Here is a 19,948-nt window from a genome sequence, read left to right as displayed (position 1 = left end):
TTTTGTTTCAAAAGTCGTCTTATACACCGGAAAATATGGTAATAAGTATATGGTTGAGAAAAAATATTTCTGACAATTTAATCTCATCTCCCTTAAATTTTGTATAGCATATTATTTAAAAGACTATATCTAATAGATTTTGCATAATTTTTGTTTGAGCTATCCTTAGACTCTAGTTCAGTCATAAATAAAATAAATAAGAAGATTCTTTTATTCTCCAATTCTAGGTGTTTATTTTCTCTTCTTCCATATTTTTGTTCTTATTTCTTTTCTAGGATTTTCTTTCCTGCTTTTGTGTCCCTTGGCTTTCCTTCTAGATAAGCTTATAAGTGAGAGCTATCTAACTGTTTTGACATGTGCTAAATGAAGAAGGATGTTCCTGTCTAAGCTGTGGAGCTTTTGCTGCTATACCTATGAAATTCTAACTTGTATTCCTTTAGAAGTTTAAAGCCGTCATTTTTTTCTTATCAATAAAGGTTTCATTTTCTTTTTGCACAAAAGAAGAAACTTTTTCTCTTCTAAAAAGAAATGATGTCACTTAAATTAAATTAGATTACATCAGAACAGAGACTTTATTTCCAATCAATATAGCCTCTAATCCAATATATGACAAAGTATTTCAGCAGTCAACTATGATATGGCATAAGACCCAGAAGGAAAATTTTCTATTGGATGAACTTAAAAATTCATCTAACTGTGCTTTCATAATTTGAAGTGAAATCATACTTTATATTTGAACTCTGAAACAAGTAAATTCCAAGAAAGAGGTTTAGAAAATAATCACAGAAAATAATAATAATAATCTTAGAAAATAATATTGAGGAATATCAAGGACAGAATCAAGAATCCTATCTGTTCAGAATTGCCAGCTGTAACAGGACAAGAAATGATGAATAAAATCTAGTTTGTGAAGCTTCTTGGTTATAAGTACATAGATTAAAATATGTCTTCTAACTACAAACTTCAGGTTTATTTATTTTTAGTCATATATTCTGCCACCATCTTAAATTTCAGAATGAAAGTCTAACAAATACCATTCATTTTTATAAAATAATGAAGGCTATTAATATAAGACAGTTCATTTCAATTCAGTATAAAATTAATACTTTGAGGACCCTAGGCTTTCCCTGTCCATCACCCTGCACTAGTAGGGAGGGGCATGGGGAAGAGGCGGGCAGATGTCTGGCTTCCAGTACTATACTGAATCCTTTTCTGTTCTGGAGGGTAACTCTTGCCGGCATGGGGTTTGGGGAGACTGTAGGCCGAAGGCTTTCTCCCTAGCTTGGGGGGTGCTGAGAGTTGCTGGATTGTGATGGGGCAGTCACTGGCAAATTTTTTTTCTCACTGGTCTCCATTTTCAAAACCGTGCTGGGGTACAGTATATATTAATAGTATTCCCTATGATTAATGTATGCTTTGCATATGCAGAATGTCCATCTTGTGTTCTGCCCTTGCCCACTGCCCTACGAGCTCATGTCTAGTCCTTCACTCCCTCACCCCCAACCATCATTACCCCACATTTACCCTTTTTTACTTTCAGTTCTTGGCTCCTCAAGAGGTAGATCATTGTCCCCACACAAAGTCAGCTGCCCAACTGCACCCTAAGTGATAAGAGAATTTCAGTGTGAGAAGATCCCAATACACTGTTGCTAGTGATCTACTCTCAAAGGCCTCCATTCCTCCTTCTTCCTTCATTGTGTACTTTTGCTTGCTAAGAGACTCGATTTCTAAGAAGTTTTAGCTCAGGTATCTTTTCTGATATGGGACTTCTGTCAGCCAATTATCAGACCATACAGGCCAAATCACAGACCAAATTAGTCCACCAGATTTAACACCTCCCCAACTATTTCAAAAGACATAAAAGGGATACATATATATCTTTTGAATATCTTATATGTACTTCCTAAACAGTTATAACTCTTACTAAATATTTTCTTATACATGACAATTTTCCCCACTTTTTTTCTGTTCTTCTCTTTGTGAGCTGTTAAATAAGGAATTCTGGTAAAGTAGTCCCTCAGTTTAATGTTTATGTTTGAACCAAGTCACGGGGATTGTTGAACTTGTTCTAGCGGCCCCCATAAGCATCAATAATGCCACATGGCAGTGTTCCTTTTTTGCATTAAACACATTAAAGTGGGAAAATACTATCCATACAAATACATTCTTATCTAATTAAGATAGGAACACACAAATCTTGTAATGCAGTGTGACCTTACACCCTGAACATCGTCATAATGACCTGGCTCAGGCCTCAAAGAACGGGCATTGTCCATTCACCCCTGAACCAGGGAAGCTATCTATGAAACAACCACTGTTGTCTATAACATCACCTGGAAGCAATCCTCTACCAGGGAAGACCCTATCACAGCTCCAGCATCAGTCTATTTAAAAGAGACTTCGGGGGGGGGGTGTTCTGGTTATGACTGTAACCCAAATATGATCATGTTACTTAAATAAAATATATTTAATAACAAAATAAATAAAAGAGACTTCCCTTAACACCCAGAAGACTTAATAACAACAACCACCTGCTTTCAGGACAGGGTTCTCTGCATTGCCCTCTATTTGTTAAGTGAAACTAACATCATCCTGACTTCTATGTAGGATATGCACAGATTCCAGAATCTTTAACTACAGAAACCTAACACCAACAACAGCAACTGTGTGAAAAATAAAATGAATTGGCACTACAGACGGACAACCTAGTATGCCTGGAGCCTAGAGTTGGTCTTATGCTAGAAAACTTCAGGGGTCTCCTTGTATTTAGGCCAAGGTTTTTTCTATCCATTTCCCCCATATTTTGCTGGGCCTGTGCTTTAACTCTTATCCTTAAAAAGGGGGAGAGAGAATAAGAAAAGCTTATTAAACCTTCTGCTGGGCCTTTAATTAGTTAATTGATCGTTCAATGATTTTCAAAAATATACTTGCTTCTAAATCTTTTCTTTCTCTTCCATCTTGTTAGTCTTTCTATTTTTTCAAATTACTTTGCCTTTGTTCTTCCTGAAACAAATGCATTATGATCAATTGTCTCAACTGTGTGATAATTTTCTTTAAATAAAAACAGAAAAAATTAATAGTTATATTATGTTTATGTGCATAGGCATATGCACTTCTCTGAATACACATAACATAAAGTCCTCACCTACTTCTCTGAAAACACATAATAAGCACTTTAACTCACCATATGATTTCCCTTTATGATGTTGTGTTAAGTTTATAAATTAAATTTGTCCCAGCTTGTACTTATAAATATCTTGAAAACAGAAGTTACATGCTGTATTACTTTACAGAGTAGAATGACATGGTAACTAATTCAAACCCTTATAATATATTTAAATTCCTACATTATTCCAAAATTCTTCAAGGTCCGCATTCAAAAGTTTAAAAAATGCTTATAGGTAAGAATTATATTATCTTTGCTTTTCTCATTTATCTCAGATATTCTTTCACTATCAAAAAATAAAAATCTTCTCTTTCTTAACTCTGTGTAATAGTGGCTATGTTCAATCCAATATAATTATAACAATTTTTAGTCTAATAAAACTCTAAATCATTTTCCTTAATTTAAACTTGAGAAATAGAAGAGATCTCTATCCAAGATAATTCTGTTTCCTAGGCTATAAGATGCTTTTAAAGTTTAAAATTTATATTAATAAGGAATAATATAATTTCTAAATATATTACTGTATTGATTTCAGTTATGAACTTTTCCATTTAAAGATACTAATCCTGGAAAGAGTACAGCCACTTGAGTGTTTGGCTTGCATGTGGCTGACCTGAATTCAGCCCTCAGCACTATATATAGTGTAATTACTAGAATCTCCAGGAGTAACACACAAGCACAGAGCCAAGAATAAGACTTGAGCACTACCTGGAATGAAACCAAAGCAAATAAGCAAACAGACAAAAGACTCTACTTTATTTATATGTCTCTAGTTTCAGAGGTTGAAAAATCTCACCCTGTCAACTTCATTTTTCTCATAAAAAATAATCAAATTAATTGATCTCTAATTAGTCTCACAGGTAGTCTAGAACTTGAAATATCCCTTGACCTGATTTCAACATTGTATATTACCCAAGATAAGAGAAATAATTCTAGAAATTAAATTTCCTGACATAGAAAACAGTTTTATTTGGGAGGGTGGAGGGCAATTTCAGCTGTGTTTAAGGTTTACTACTATCTGTTTTCAGGGAACTCTACTGGTGGTAATCAGAGGGCCATATGAACTATCAAGGAGCCATCACAGATCAGCTGTGTTCAAGGAAAGCACCTTACCCATTGTATCTCTTTGGTCTGTATAGAAAACAGGTTCTGAGGTGCTATCTAATTATTCGTCAGTGTGATAATTCTATTATTCCTATGCTGTTTCTTTTGCAATGGATCCACAACTTTTGACCCTTTCTAATTCTCATGTTAGCAATAATAAGTATTAATCTTGCAAATGTTAAGGCAACTGTAAAAATTTGCTCCAACTACAGATAATGTATCATTGTCTGGGTGACTGCACCAGTGATGCTGCTTCTGTTATGCATATTAACTTTGAACCTAGATTATGTCAATCAAACTTTCTTGAACAAGTGTTACTTTATATAAACCTTACAGTGTATATTTATAAAGCTGGTTATACATATTTTTATAAGGCTTAATTTTTGGTTGGTCTACACCCAGCAATGTTCAAAGGCTAGTTGGTTCTGTGCTTTCTTTGGAGTGAACCCTGGTCACTCAGAAAAAAAAAAATGAGTGCTGGGAACAAGAACCTGGTAAGCTATGTGCAATACAAGGGCCTTACCACTGTGTTCTCTATTGCCATAGGTGAGGACTTTGTTTATTGTTAATTTTTAAATTTTTTTGTTGTTGTTGTTTATTTTGGGGCCACAACTGGCAGTGTTTAGGGAATACTCCTGGCTCTGTGTTCAGAAATGTTTTCTGGCAGGTTCAGGAAAACCTATGGGATGCCAATATGATTTTAAACCAGGTCTGCCCTTGCAAGGCAAATGCCCTACATGCTGTGCTATAACTCCAGCCCCAATGAGGATTTCTTAACTCACAATTCCAAGCTTTACAATCTCATGACAACAATAATTAAAAGTTAACCTATAAGAAACAAATATTTCTTCAAACCTGTATAACTATAGAATAGAGGTTGTAATTCTTTTCGTGTTGTTAAAATGAACATAATCTAGTTGATAGTTTCTCTTTTAGTCCAGTTGAATGCCTTTCTCTCAAAGTAAACTATCATTTTGAAAGATTTTCCATACTTTGACACATTTCCCAGCTTGAAGTTAATATTTCAGGGTTTCACACACAAAGCTTCTGTGTGCTAGTTTTCTCTAAGTTTGAAAGTAAATTATGTATTAGAATTTCAATAGATAGAAGCCTAGAAGAGCTAGTTTGAGGTAATGAAGTGCCATTGTGTGCACAATCACATTTAAACATCTCTGGTTATAGAACAAGTAAACCAAATAAAGCACTATTATCAAACATGATAGCAGACATTCTGGAGCATAGAAAATGCCCTTGGAGTTTGGCATTTATCTGGTTTGCATGTGTTTATAAGTAAAACTATTTGCTTTAAACTATTTCAGTGCATATTTTTAGAATTCCTAAGTCTATTTTTAGCAATATAGAAATAAGTATGGTTTTATGTATTAGTACCAGAACAACCTATAAAGTTCTAAGAAAGGTTACTCACCTGAAAATCAACTAACCTACCTTAAAAGAAGAAAAGAAAAAATAAAACATATTTATTATCATGTTCCAAGTAAAGGCGAAACAATGTGTAGGTCAGCATATCTTAATGGTCCCTTTCTCAGCAGATAATTATCACAAGTATTGAATTAAAAAATAAGGTTTGTAATTGAGCGGGTGACACTAGAAACATTCTAGAAAAGTTAGGTACCTGACATTTTTCATTGATTTCTCTTATAATAGAAAATGAAATGTCAGACACTATTAATTGCATTTTTACAGTAAGTAGTTACAGCAGGAGTAATGGCTGAATGCAAGTACTTCCTGTCTAACCTACAATGGATATATTAATTTAAGTCTATTCAATTATACTTGTAACAATTATATATATATCTGTGGGCTGAATTGATGGGGTGGTAATTACTACCTTCATAAACTGACATTATTGTGGTTTACAGGGAAAAATTCATTTTCTTATCATATATTTTACACCCACACAACCACATAGTCTATAATCTTCCTTTCATATATTGAAATTTTACCTTTAAATATCCACTGGATCTAATGATAGTAAATGTGATGTCAGGATTTGCTATTTTCCTCCAGGGTTGAAAAATGTGTCATGTAGAAAATGATAGAAAGCAACTGAAATTCTCACAATCACTCATATTATATAAAAGAGTTTTTCATTTGGCATTGTGCCTGCCTGGAGCTCAGCAAGATAGACTCCATAGAGAGGATTATATCATTTTGTACCACACATTTTATGGGGCTATTAAAATTAAAGTTAAAATTTAACATTTAAATTTAATTTAGTTGTATACCTGTTTTTCCAAATATCTGGATATTTTTAAAGGTACTTTTTGGTTTATAAATAATGAACATAAAAGGAAATACAGAGTATTCTTATATTCACTTTTTAGCAGTTACCTTTATTATTAACATTTTGTAATAGTATGGTAGCTTAGAGTCTTTTACTTGATGAACCAATATTAATACATTATTATTAAGCTAACATCTATATTTTACTTTAAAATTCAGTGTATGTTGTATAGTTATATGAGGTTTGATACTCTCATATATACTTCAAGTTTTCTAACTATCTTCCCTATAACATAATGAATAATTAGGCAAAAGTTAGAAATAAGTAAAATGTATTCATTCCTTCTATTATTGTATTTGTTTATTTTTATATTAATTAAAGGAAGTTTACTGGGCATAAACATTAGGATCAGGGCACGTATATCATGATTTTAATAATTTTTCTGACCGATGATTTGTGATATCATGATGTGGGGTAGCTTTTGTGTAGAGTCTGAAATAATGAGATGGGCTATTAATGTGTTCAAACAGTGACTATTAGGTTTCCTTCTGCTTTATAACCTATCCTATTTTTCTGGTAAAGGTGACTTTTAAAGAAGGTAGTTAAACATGAGGGCTGAAAAAGAATGAGGGACCAAGGTAAAATAATGAAAATTAAAAACAAGGAAGCTCTTACTGCAAGGAGAAAGAAGACAACTATTAGCATAAGACATTTGCCTGTTGTAAAGGGAGGAAAAGTCAGATAAAGAGAAGGAAGTCAGATAATTGCATAAAAACCCAAGGGTGTTTGACTGTATCTTGTTCTAATTGTAGCTGCTATATTGGGGGATGATCTAGTCCTTATGGTGATGTAGGCAAGACTACATGTTAGTTGAGAAGGCTGTTTCTAAGGCTTTATTTTCCAGAGTGTTCTCCTGGATCTCTATATTGGGAATTCTGGGCTTGGGTCACTCCTTGATTTCAACATCAGTGAATTTTTACTTTTGACATACCTTCTTTTCTCCTCTACCAAAAACTTAGTTTGAGAGCTGGAATTTTCTCTATTAATGATTTAGTTCTTTTTTTGTTTGTTTGTTTGTTTGTTTTTGTTTTTTTTTGTTTTTGGGGGCCACACCTGTTTGATGCTCAGGGGTTACTCCTGGCTAAGCTCTCAGAAATTGCCCCTAGCTTGGGGGGACTATATGGGATGCCAGGGGATCGAACCATGGTCCTTCCTTGGCTAGCACTTGCAAGGCAGACACCTTACTTATAGTGCCCCCTCACCGGTCCCAATGATTTAGTTCTTAAATATTTATGCACCTATACTCGTTGAGTCCAATAGTCTTGTCAGTTTATATGTTTTTACTATATCATTTGTTGTGAACAATAGTTACCAACCAATTCCACAAGTTAATGTATGGTTTTTATATACTTGTACAATTCAGCATCTATGTACATTTGATAAGCAATAAGAAAAGTATATCTGGCCCTTTTCTCTTTCATGAAGACAGACATAATTAAGCAATTAAGAAATAGCTACTGTTTTGATTACACTAGTGTGTAACTTCAAGTGCTTCATGCACTTTCTAACATGTTTTTCTGAAAGATATGTATATTAAGTTATGCCAAGAAAAATGAAGCTGGTGATGTAGAATGCTGATGTAAAGTGTATTACTGAAGTTATATATGTTTTGCAAAATAATCTCTGCTCAACTGCAGACAATTAGGAAGCATCTACTAAATAAGCAATTATACATGTAAACAATATTTCTTGTTTCATGAACAGGAATGTACTCAGTATGTTCCCATCTGATAATAAGATAGAAATTTGTCCTTATTTTAACCAAACTAGAAATGAGGCCACTTTGTTCCCTAAAGCATGCCACCTAGAATTAAATTCACCTATAATGTAGTTGTGTTTATCTTCTAATCTGGACAGTTTCACTGAATCATTAATAGTTGGGTAAAGTTCTTTTGAAAAAAAGGGAGCTAATATCATGCCAAACTGGGCAATTATGATTGCTTTGACAATGATAATATTCTATTTGAATATTCAAAAAGTAAAATATAATTTCTTAAATTAATGTAAATAAAATTAATTGTGGTATTATGAAGAACCCCCTGGAAATCAGGAATCTGTACTGCTACTATGTCTATGTCTATGAAATAGTTTTTTGTTATTTTTAGAAAATTATTTAAAAATTATTTAGGCCTCAGAATCAACATTTTTTAAAAGGGAGACTTGTTGGACTTGGAATATAGAAGGTAAGACTATTGCCTTGCATCTTGCTGAGCCTTGCCCCATGACCTTTGAGCACAAAGTCAGAAGTAGACCCTGAGAAATCCAGGTATAGTCCCAAACAGAAACAAAATAAATAAATAAATGATTGTTTTTAAAATCTAGAAGTTTCATATATTTCACATGTTTAGCATCATCTACATATATTGTAATTATTTTAACTAATTCTCCATGATATGGCCTAAATTGCTAGGATTGGGAAAGATGCATACTCTGATATTTTATTCTTTAATTTTACTTGGTAAATATTTAATTTAACCTTAATTAATAAGTACCATTCTAAATAATATTAAATGAAAAGACAATTGCTTGATAAAAGAAGTCTTTAGGAATTTTTTAATAAAATAATCTATAATTTTAGGGGTCACAGTGATAGCACAATGGTAGAACATTTGCCTTGCAAGCATCTGACCCAGGATGGATCCAGATTTTATCCCTGGTATCCCAGATGGTCCCCTAAGCTGCTAGGGACAATTTCTGAGTGCAGAGCCAGGGGTAATCCCTGAGCATTGCTGGTTGTGGCCCCAAAACTAAAAAAATCTATAACTTTAATAAAAATTCTATAGTGTATTAAAATACAATTCTTATAAAAGAAACTAAAAAAATTAATTTAGCAATATTAACATTAATTAAGCACTCTCTTGACAATGTGTTGAATTCTTAAATAGTCAAAAGTATAAAACATTGTGAGTCATAAACTTCTGAAAATCCTAAAATATGTCATTCAAATTTGGATTTATTATAAAAAAGTGTTTTCCTTCAAAATAACGGAAGATAAGACTTCTCTCACTTGTTAAAAATTTATAAAAAAATGTAGTGGCTTTGTAAACTCAAGAAATAATGGTATTATTTTTAAATAATTTTCTAGTTATTATTCACATGTATGCAATCATACAAAAGTATTCAAACATCAAGTACCTACTTGACCATGCCAACACTAATGTCATTTTATGCCCACAACAATCATATAAGCTCTTCCTTTATCCTCTTAAATTGTAATGAGGTTATTGAAACCTTTTACATTTGAACTGCTGTGGATATAGAGACTGAGTTTAGCAATGGTCAATGTTCAAGTACTAATTTATAAACTAACTTAATAAATAATTACTTCTATAAGACATTTTACATTACCAAGGCTGCTACAGAGATATAGGAAAAAGGTTGGAACTGAAAGAGTTTTCTGAGTCGGTGACAGTCACTTGATCAGAGGAATTGGGGAATGTACTCTCTCTTGAAGCAATTTTATTTGGGAGCAATATAAAAGAACAGGTTAGAGAATATTAGAATTCTTAGAGCAATCTCTTACACCTAACAGCGAAAGGTCAAATGTGAGCTTTCATGCAAAGAATATAAATTCAATCCTCAAAGCTCTGAGCTGATATTACTCTCTAGGAGATAGGAAAAACAGCAAGTGATTTCTTCTCCTTTTTTAATAATTAGTGCACATATTCACAACCACTAGAAAGAAGACCAAAGCCTAATATATTTTGTAGTGCCTGTCTCTTGGCTTCAGGAGCTTTATGGGCTTCAAATTATAATTAGTTCTCTTACTCTCTCTGGAGTTGGGTGCTCTGCGTAATCCCAAATCTACCATCAAAAATAAAAATATTAGGAAAAACAGCTCAGAATTATGTTATCCAACTAAAGCCTATTAATTGGGCGTACTTGAGCCATTGGTAATATTGATAATAGTTCAGAAATTAGGAAGATGTTAATAAGAATCTGCTCTTCATTTTTTTGTTTGTTTGTTTGTTTCCTTGTTTTGGGGGAGGATTGAGGGTTACACACAGTATTTACTCAGGATTTACTACTGCCTCTGTGCTCGGAGAAAACTCCTAGGGCACAGTGATTCAACCTGGTTTGGAATTTTGCGAGACAAGGACCCTACCTACTGTGCTACCTCTGCAGCCCCTTATCTTTGCTTTTCAACTTTGAGCAAGTTTCTAAAAGAGTTTATGATTTACATACATTTATGTGGGATAATAATAGAAAAACACTTGTGAAAATTAGGGGTTACCAAGTATAAATGTTTGAAATATTGCTGTATTACAGTGAAAGCTCAGTGAGTTTTACCATTTAATTGTCAGTGCAATAAAAAAATAATTTGGCAGTGAGTACCTAGCATTTCTAAATAAGGGCATTTCTCTATTTAGAATAATTGAACTTTATAAACTTGTATTAAATGCATGAATATACAATAATTGGTGTGAAAGATGTATTTTCTGTCAAATATTACTTGTAAAAAGTAATTAATTACTACAAAATTCTTACTGAACTGCAACACAAAATACCCTTTGGCAATACCTAATGGTTAAAAATGATTCTTGTTAATATAACTGTCATTTTTTTATTTATACTTTGTTTTCTACCTTTTAATGAATCATTGAAAATGTCTAACAAGTGAGTTTTCTATTATTTAATAAATATCATTTATTTCTTAAATCTTCTGAAACCTCCTTTCTATACATATTTTTTAAGAAAATAAATTTTAATAGCTAGAATATTAGTGTAGTTATACATAAAATACTACATTTATACTATATTATTGAATTTAACCTTTTAGTTCCTAAAATTACTGCTATTGACTTTTGGTAGACATTTTTTTCTCATGTTAAATATATTTTACATATTTATAATTGTAAAATAGATTTGTAGGACTTCAGAGAAGAAATATCACTTTAATTTACCTTCAAAGTATATTTGACCAGCCAAATCATTATTACATTTAACAGAGAGACAAGAAAAGTTTAAAGCTGATAACACTATGTCAGAAAGGTGTATCCTAGTTTTTCCAGTTATTCTTAGTAAGTAATGTCTTTTTATAGCATTTTATCATTATCACTCAAAATCTGGTTAATCCTTTTATCTTGTTTTCTCCCATATTAAATGATAGATGTTGGAGGTTAAAGTATGGTTAAAAAATTTACAACATTCAGAAGTTGCTTGATAAGTAAATCTAAACTATATGAGTGCTTAATGGTTAGCTGGACAATGTGCACTTAGATGGAGAGAGCAATGATCAGAAGAATGAGATTTACCGTCACATGGAACCTGTGCCCATGTTTTATTACTAGATTTATTATAAATCATGATATTATTCAACAACAGATGCCTATTCGTCTTATTGATGATTTAGACTAAAGATACTACTCGTCTGAGATTTAACTTTCAGCCTCCAAAATAACTTGACTAACTCAGCTCTATCCTCACAAATAGTTCAATTTCACATTTGAGAATTACCATATTCTTTGCTCTATAAGATGCACCTGACCTTAAGATACACATAGTTTTTAGAGGCTCTCTTCCTTGCACTCAGGTTTCAGCTTCAGGCAGCATTCACTCCATAAGACATACTTTGGGGGGGACGAGGGATTAAAAAGTGCATCTTATGGTACAAAAACTATGGTATTTACTTCTTCCTGAGTAAATCATGATTTATTAGGCAATGTTTCTTAATTAAAGTTCTCTCACTAATAATCTCGGATAAATATTTTTGCCCATAATTCCTTTTAATTTTATTTTTTCCTATTCTTCTATGGTTCCTCTGCTCTTACCCAATTCTTGATTTGTATTCTCCCTTGACTGAGATTTCTACTCACAGATTTTAGCTTCTTAGTTTTAGATCCCTTTAGATACTCTGAACAACATTGAAATCTGTTAATTATTCACATATTTATCTTGAATTCTCAGTTGCCACCCCACTTCCAATACTCAGCTAATGAAATGGCGGTATTTTTCAGCTTTGGGACACAATTCTTCAATATTCAGTGCTAATTTGTAAGGTTTTTAAGGTGATTATTCTAGTGGCACAATAAAGCAAGTAAAAAAATGATTTCTGTTTCTATTGCAGTTCCTATAATTAACTGTTATATAAAATGAAAAAAACTCTAGAGACAACAGCAAGAATCATCTTTGTTTCTGATTCTTAGCCAACTGAACCAAAGATTTAGGCCATTTTCCTCATTGCTTCTGCCACAATTATTACATTAGTAGAACATTATCTCATTCATTTGATATTTTCCCTACAATCAGAATTTACATTCTCATTACTGTACATATCTAGTCCAACCACATTTTATGTCCTAACTTAACTTATATCATATCCAAATTCGTATGTCAATTCTCAGATGACACCCCTAATGTTTGTCTAGCTTTGTTCTTTATTAATAGTTCTCATGGTCTTGCTCTGTTTTCCACATGTGATAAACTCATATTTGAGTGTAAATCAATATATTTCATTCTAAACTAAATATACTTTATTTCAACTAACCTTATTAAAAGCTATCTAAACTTCTATGCTTGCAAAATTATGTGGTGTGATGTCTCTATAATTTACATTTCTGGCATGATTTATTTTTCTTTGCAAATTTTCTTTTTTTTTTCATTTATTTTTTGGCCACACACAGCTGTGCTTAAGTTTTACTTCTGCACTGTACTGAAAGATCATATGTGATTGACTGTGGAGACCATTTGGTATAGCAGAGGTAGAAATGAAATGGCCACCTACAAGCAAGTATCTTATCTATTATACTGATCTTTTGGTCCTATAAATTTTTATAGAAGATTGATCTTTTGAAGTAACAAAGCTAAATTCCACCATTTATTTTCCTCATGAACTCATCATACATGTTTATTTGGAAGTCTTGAAGTGCCAGTCACTCTATTGTTTTGTCAATAACATAATAGATAAAAAAGCTTGTATAATAGAAGGAAGCATAATATTTACCTCGCCTTTGCCCACTAATTTATGAAATACATATTAAATAGGCACCTATTCTGGGCTAGGAAATGTGGACACACAAATGAATAAAACAGTTGCTAATCTCAAGGGATTTTTAAGCAATAGGCACAAAACAGTTATCATATGCTGCTGTAGGCGGCTTCTGTCCTATAGCCAATAGTGAGGTTTCAGTGAATCCACTTTAGGGAGAGTGGGTTGCACGGGTGGTGAAATATGAAATAATGAAACCACACACAGAGTATGTGGGGTCAACACATTTTTTGGCAGGAATGCTACAAGTTTAATGTTTAGGCAAGGGGGTTTATAAGGGTAAAACCATCCATAGGTAGAGAGAAGAATAATTACAATCACAAAGCAAAGTTTAACAGTAAACATACTTAAGCTATGGGTGTGAGCTATAATGATCTGAAAAAGGAGAAGATTATAACTCAAGGCAGCTCTTGGCAAGCTTACTTCAAATGCAAAATCAGGGATTATTATGAAGTAGAAAATATTTAGGAACATGGTCTATGCTGAGCTGGGCTCTATAGTTTTAGAGGTCAAGTACAGGAAGGACCCAAATCCCCTTAGGTGTGGTTAGGTGTGGTTTCCTTTCTCTAAGGAGAGTCAATAGCCTAGGGTCTGCTTTCTGACTCTGCCCTTGATTACCAGAAACTACAGCTGCAAGGACAATTTGGAAAAGAGAAAAAACATTTGTCTTTGCTTTTAGGGCTAAATATTATCCAGAAAAGGGATTCTCTTAGTAATCTTTGGTGCTGGAATTTCTGAACCAAATTATTTGATAGTTCATAATTTTGCCTGAGATTTACAAAGGAGAGATAGCCAAATAATAACCGAAAATGTAATGCCAAGCATCTCTTCGGAAATTCCTCAACCATCCACGCAGGGGAAAAAGGCGTCCACAGCGGGCCTTTTGAGGAACCCTGTGGGGGTTATTTCAGTTCTCCCCACCAGGAAAATCTGAGGATACATCTGGTCGGCTCAGCTCCCCTAAAAGTTTATGTATGCTGTGGCAATATGCTATGTCTGATAATGGAAGCAAAGTGACTAATGTAGGGTTATATTGATATTAAATGGCATTAACCAAGTTGAAACTTGTATAATATTTTAAGAAAATTGACCTAATAGGGAAAAGATAAGAACAGAAAACCTGTTAAAGGTTCTAGGCACAAGTTATTTTAACGAAAGTGACCTTGCTGCTTATTAAGTCAGTGATTACCATCTTTCTAAACTAATTGAAACATCTGTGAAATGTGTACGGAACTTATTTTTATAGGGTTTCTAAGTGAACTGTCACATATTTAGTCTAGTATCAAACTCATAGTTTGTGTTTAATATGCGTTTGTTGGAACTCAGTAGAAAATAAAATAATTTGAGGACATATTTTGGGGGGAATTTTAGGGCCACATTCAACAAATATTCAGGGCTTACTCCTTGCTCTTTACTCAGGAATCCTTCCTGGTGGTGCTCAATGGACATTATCTGATTCCAGGAATTGAATCAGTGTGTGCAAAGTAAAGACCTCAAGCCCTATACTTTCTTTCTAGTCTTTCAAGAGAATTTGAAGTTGAGAAATAATTTGACACAAACTCTGGGATAGAGCACAGTAAGAATAGAAGTTTTAAAAATCTCTGACAAATCTTTTAGAAAAACTACCAGGAACTGATGCTTGTGGAAGAAGCTTAAGTTGAAATTATGTTGAGGATAAATTATGGATAAATAAAGTACTATATTTATAATTCCTTAGGTCACTCAGGACTACGTGGAAGCATGGATGTGAAATATCAGTTGTCTAAAGATGTAGTGATTTGGTACATAAAACTATTTGGAAAGATGAGAAAAATAAATATTTTAAAGGAGAAAAATTAGGAAGGAGTATGTAAGAGTTAGATTAAAAAAAACACACACACACAAAATGGAGACTTCCTCCTGGAAAAGTCACTGGAAATGTTTCTGAGAAAAAAACATTAAGTAAGGTGGTGGAAAAGGAGTATGCCCTCCCAGTTAACAAGATGGTGAAAAGCATTTTGTGCAAATAAATAAGAATAAATAAATATATAAAGCAAACTCCAAGATTGAAATGTTAGGTAAATATTCTAGAAGAGTTAAAAGAATAATATACAATAATTTAATCAGTATATAGATGAAATTTTGTGATAGAAGCCATCTGCAACTCAACAGTTCAGATTTGTGTGTGAGATGAATTATTGAATGGTTAGAGGAAAGTGTGCTCAATATTCCCATTGGGCAAGTTAGCAGAGCCTCCCTTGTAAATTTGGTAGCAAGGATGGGAAGTGAATGCAAGCTGCCTCTGAGGGTTTCATTAAGTACATTCACTTTACACCATTGATAACTTTGAGATAAGGCTGGCTGAAAATTACTTTCATAGTTTCAAGAACTTAGACAAAATAAATAAATAAAATGTCCTAATCATGCTATTTTTACCACAGAAAAATTAACTACTGATTTGATTTTTATGAGATCTGGTTATGGCATTAGATACATAACCAATATTTTATTGTTTTTTCTCTTTAAGGATTTTCCAGAAAAAGAAAGATCTACAGCAAAAGCCCTGGAAGATGTCAAGGCAAATTTTTACTGTGAACTATGTGATAAGCAGTACCATAAGCATCAAGAGTTTGATAATCATATTAATTCTTATGATCATGCCCATAAACAGGTGAGTCAAAATTGGAAAACTCTTTATGTTTCTGTAAGTCTACATTAGAAAAATGTGCATGAATTAGGCTTTATTTATTGCCATACAAAATGTCATTTGATATATTTTTAAACTGTGCATTGTTTAAATATTAGGTTATTTTCCCCCCAAGAAGAAGTATAAAATCATGAATGAATTTAGAACAGACCAAAGAGTATTTTGTACTTATTTCAGGATTACATATGTATATAATCTTAAAATAGGATCAAGTAAAAATATTGCCATAATAAAAATCACAGTTATTTTGTGGCAGAACTAGAACATTGGGCTAATAGTAAGACTAAATCAAGCACAGAACTATGTAAAACTTATAGGGCACAGAGGATTGTAGACCTTTGAGAGAATAATTGTCAACGGAAAATTTACTTTCTCATTAAAAAATTGTATAGGAGATATAAAGTTAATTAATGAACCATAGAAAACAACCAAAGTCCATAGGTAAAATTTTACATTTTTTTTCTAATGTTCTTTTTGTATTAAAGTGGAGGGCAGATAGTCTGTATATGATTGCTTATACTTCTATGTATCTTTCAAAGAGGAGAACATTGTTCTCATCCTTTTTATATGTTTCCCTTTTTTTCTCTTTGTTCTTGTGGTGAAGGCTGAAAGGGTTCATCTTTGGCTGTGCTTTGCTTACCAGGTATCAAAAATGTCAGTTCGTGGTGTTTGCACACTCTTTTATGAAACTGTTGACAGGGTCACACTCACAGACACACACACTTTTTTTTTAACTGAGCTCACATAAGCTTTGTTGTAGTGCTCAGGAGATCACATCTGTGTTTTGGTGCCAGGAATCTCAATGACAGTACCACTAAGATTGTATTTGGCATGTGGGTTGATAGCATGGTTCAAACTTGATGCATCAAATCTGAAAAGTTGTCATTTTACTATCTAATCATATTCCCAAGGAAAGCAGGAGTTTATCCTTGCTTTACGAGGTAAGAAAATATTGGACATTGAAGGCTTTTTGTTGACAGCTAAAAAGGAGGTATAGTTTCCTAAGATCAATTATACCTGATATTTTGGAATCTGTATTTAATATAGACCTAAAATATTTATTCAGAAAAAGAACAGCAAGTTTTGACCGATATCAGTGATTATAATTGCATAAAATATTGCAGCACAAGCTGTAGGGCTTTTGCTTAAAAAAAAGTTAAAAGAAAAATGTGTTTGTCTGTGAGTGTGACCCTGTCAACAGTTTCATAAAAGAGTGTGCAAACACCACGAACTGACTTATTTGATACCTTGCACACGGCTAACCTAGGAGGACCGCAGCTTGATCCCCCAGAGTCCCATATTGTCTCCCAAGCCAGGAACGATTTCTAAGCACATAGCCAAGAAAAACCCCTGAGCATCAGCGGGTGTGCCTTCCCCCCAAAAAAGAAAAAAGCAATTGCTTTTAGAAGGAATATTCTTATATCTTTAAAGATTTGATAAGTATATATGTAAATGTATATATATATATTTCCTTATAATTATGACAGAACAAAAATCATGCAATGAGTTGTTTTAGGACTCTGACTTACACATTAATTGTGCATAATATTCATTGGAATTTAAAATTATGACTAATAGTTTTCTCTCTGTATTATTTTCTTCATTTATTTACATTGATTTACAAGAATATATAGCCTTTCCTAAATTTTCTAGTATATCTTTATGCCATTTTCTGTTTTTGGGGAAAATCAATATTCTAACATTTCTAGGCACAGCCTTTCACCAGGGATTGAATTTATATTGCATAATATTATGATACTGTTAAAAAATAGAAAGATTCGCTGCTTCAGAGGTGGGTCTGGATGTGCACACACTGCTGATTTCTGCTGGTTTCTGCTGGGAGTCAGAAGGGCGCAGAAGCCATCTTGGGCCATGCAGTTTCCAGCTGCTTGAGACTGGATTTCATCAGTGTTCCTGCCAGTGATCCTGCCTGCTTCAGAGATGGTTCAGGACGTACACACACTGATTCCTGCTAGTTTGTGCTGCAGGTCAGAAGGGTGCAGAAGCCATCTTGGGTCATGCTGTTTTCAGCTGCCTGAGACTGGATTTCATCAGTGTTCCTGCTGGTAATCCTGCCTGCTTCAGAGGTGGGTCGGGATGTACACACACTGATTCCTGGAGTCAGAAGGGTGCAGAAGCCATCTTGGGCCATGCAGTTTCCAGCTGCCTGAGACTGGATTTCATTAGCGTTCCTGCTGGTGATCCTGCCTGCTTCAGGATACAATACAAAAACCCTTTCCTTACACCTATAATCATTGCAGCACTATTTACCATAGCAAGACTCTGGAAACAGCCAAGATACCCTTCAACAGATGAATGGCTAAAGAAACTGTGATACATATACACAATGGAATATTTGCAGCTGTCAGGAAAGATAAAGTCATAAAATTTTTCTATACATGGATGTACATGTAATCTATTATGCTGAGTGAAATAAGTCAGAGAGAGAGAGAAAGATGCAGAATGATCTTACTCATCTATGGGTTTTAAGAAAAATGAAAGACATTCTTGTAATAATAACTTTCAGGCACAAAAGAGAAAAGAGCTGGAAGATACAGCTCACCTCATGAAGCTCACCACAAGCAGGGATGAGTTTAGTTAGAGAAATAACTACGTTTTGAACTATCCTAATAATTAGAATATAGAGGGAAATAGAAAGCCTGTCTAGAGTACAGGCAGGGGTTAAGTAGGGTGGAGGGAGATTTGGGGCATTGGTGATGGGAATGTTGCAATGGTGATGGGCGGTATTCTTTACATGACTGAAACCCAAACACAATCATGTATGTAATAAAGTTGTTAAAAGAAAAAAAATAAACAAATGCAAAAAAATAGAAAGATTTGTTCTCTAACTTCAGAATCTTATAATATATCTAGGAAGATAAATATATAAATAAACTTTTAAACTATATTGAATTACATATTTTAGAAATTATCAGGACACTAAGAGAGAAGGCAAAACTGATCTAAGATAGAAGTGATAATAAGTGGCAATCTTTTTTTTCATTTTTTTAAATATTTTATTTAAACACCTTGATTACATACATGATTGTGTTTGGGTTTCAGTCATGTAAAGAACACCACCCATCACCAGTGCAACATTCCCATCACCAATGTCCCAAATCTCCCTCCTCCCCACCCGACCCCTGCCTGTACTCTAGACAGGTTTTCCATTTTCCTCATACATTCTCATTATTAGGACAGTTCAAAATTTAGTTATTTATCTAACTAAACTCATCACTCTTTGTGGTGAGCTTTCTGAGGTGAGCTCTAACTTCCAGCTCTTTTCTCTTTTGTGTCTGAAAATTATTGCTAAAATGTCTTTCATTTTTCTTAAAACCCATAGATGAGTGAGACCATTCTGCGTTTTTCTCTCTCTTTGACTTATTTCACTCAGCGTAATAGATTCCGTGTACATCCATGTATAGGAAAATTTCAGGACTTCATCTCTCCTGACAGCTGCATAATATTCCATTGTGTATATGTACCACAGTTTCTTTAGCCATTTGTCTGTTGAAGGGCATCTTAGTTGTTTCCACAGTCTTGCTATGGTAAATAGTGCTACAATGAATATAGGTGTAAGGAAGGGGTTTTTTATTGTATTTTTGTGTTTCTAGGGTATGTTCCTAGAAGTCGTATAGCTGGATCATATGGGAGCTCGATTTCCAGTTTTTGGAGGAATCTCCGTATCGTTTCCATAAA

General features: G+C 33.5%; 1 protein-coding gene across 1 annotated transcript in view; it reads left to right on the top strand.

Annotated features, from left to right (window-relative positions):
• The window catches only part of ZNF804B (zinc finger protein 804B), a 572,377-nt gene that overhangs the window by 454,979 nt on the left and 97,450 nt on the right, over positions 1-19,948 (top strand). The window contains exon 2 of the mRNA XM_049768850.1: positions 16,070-16,213. Coding sequence (XP_049624807.1) covers positions 16,070-16,213 — 144 coding nt within the window. The remainder of the gene's footprint in view (positions 1-16,069; positions 16,214-19,948) is intronic.

Source organism: Suncus etruscus, chromosome 1 (genome assembly GCF_024139225.1).
Source record: "Suncus etruscus isolate mSunEtr1 chromosome 1, mSunEtr1.pri.cur, whole genome shotgun sequence".
Classification (NCBI taxonomy): Eukaryota; Metazoa; Chordata; class Mammalia; order Eulipotyphla; family Soricidae; genus Suncus; species Suncus etruscus.
Note: the sequence above shows the minus strand (reverse complement) of the source record. Positions and strands in the feature narration are given on the sequence as shown.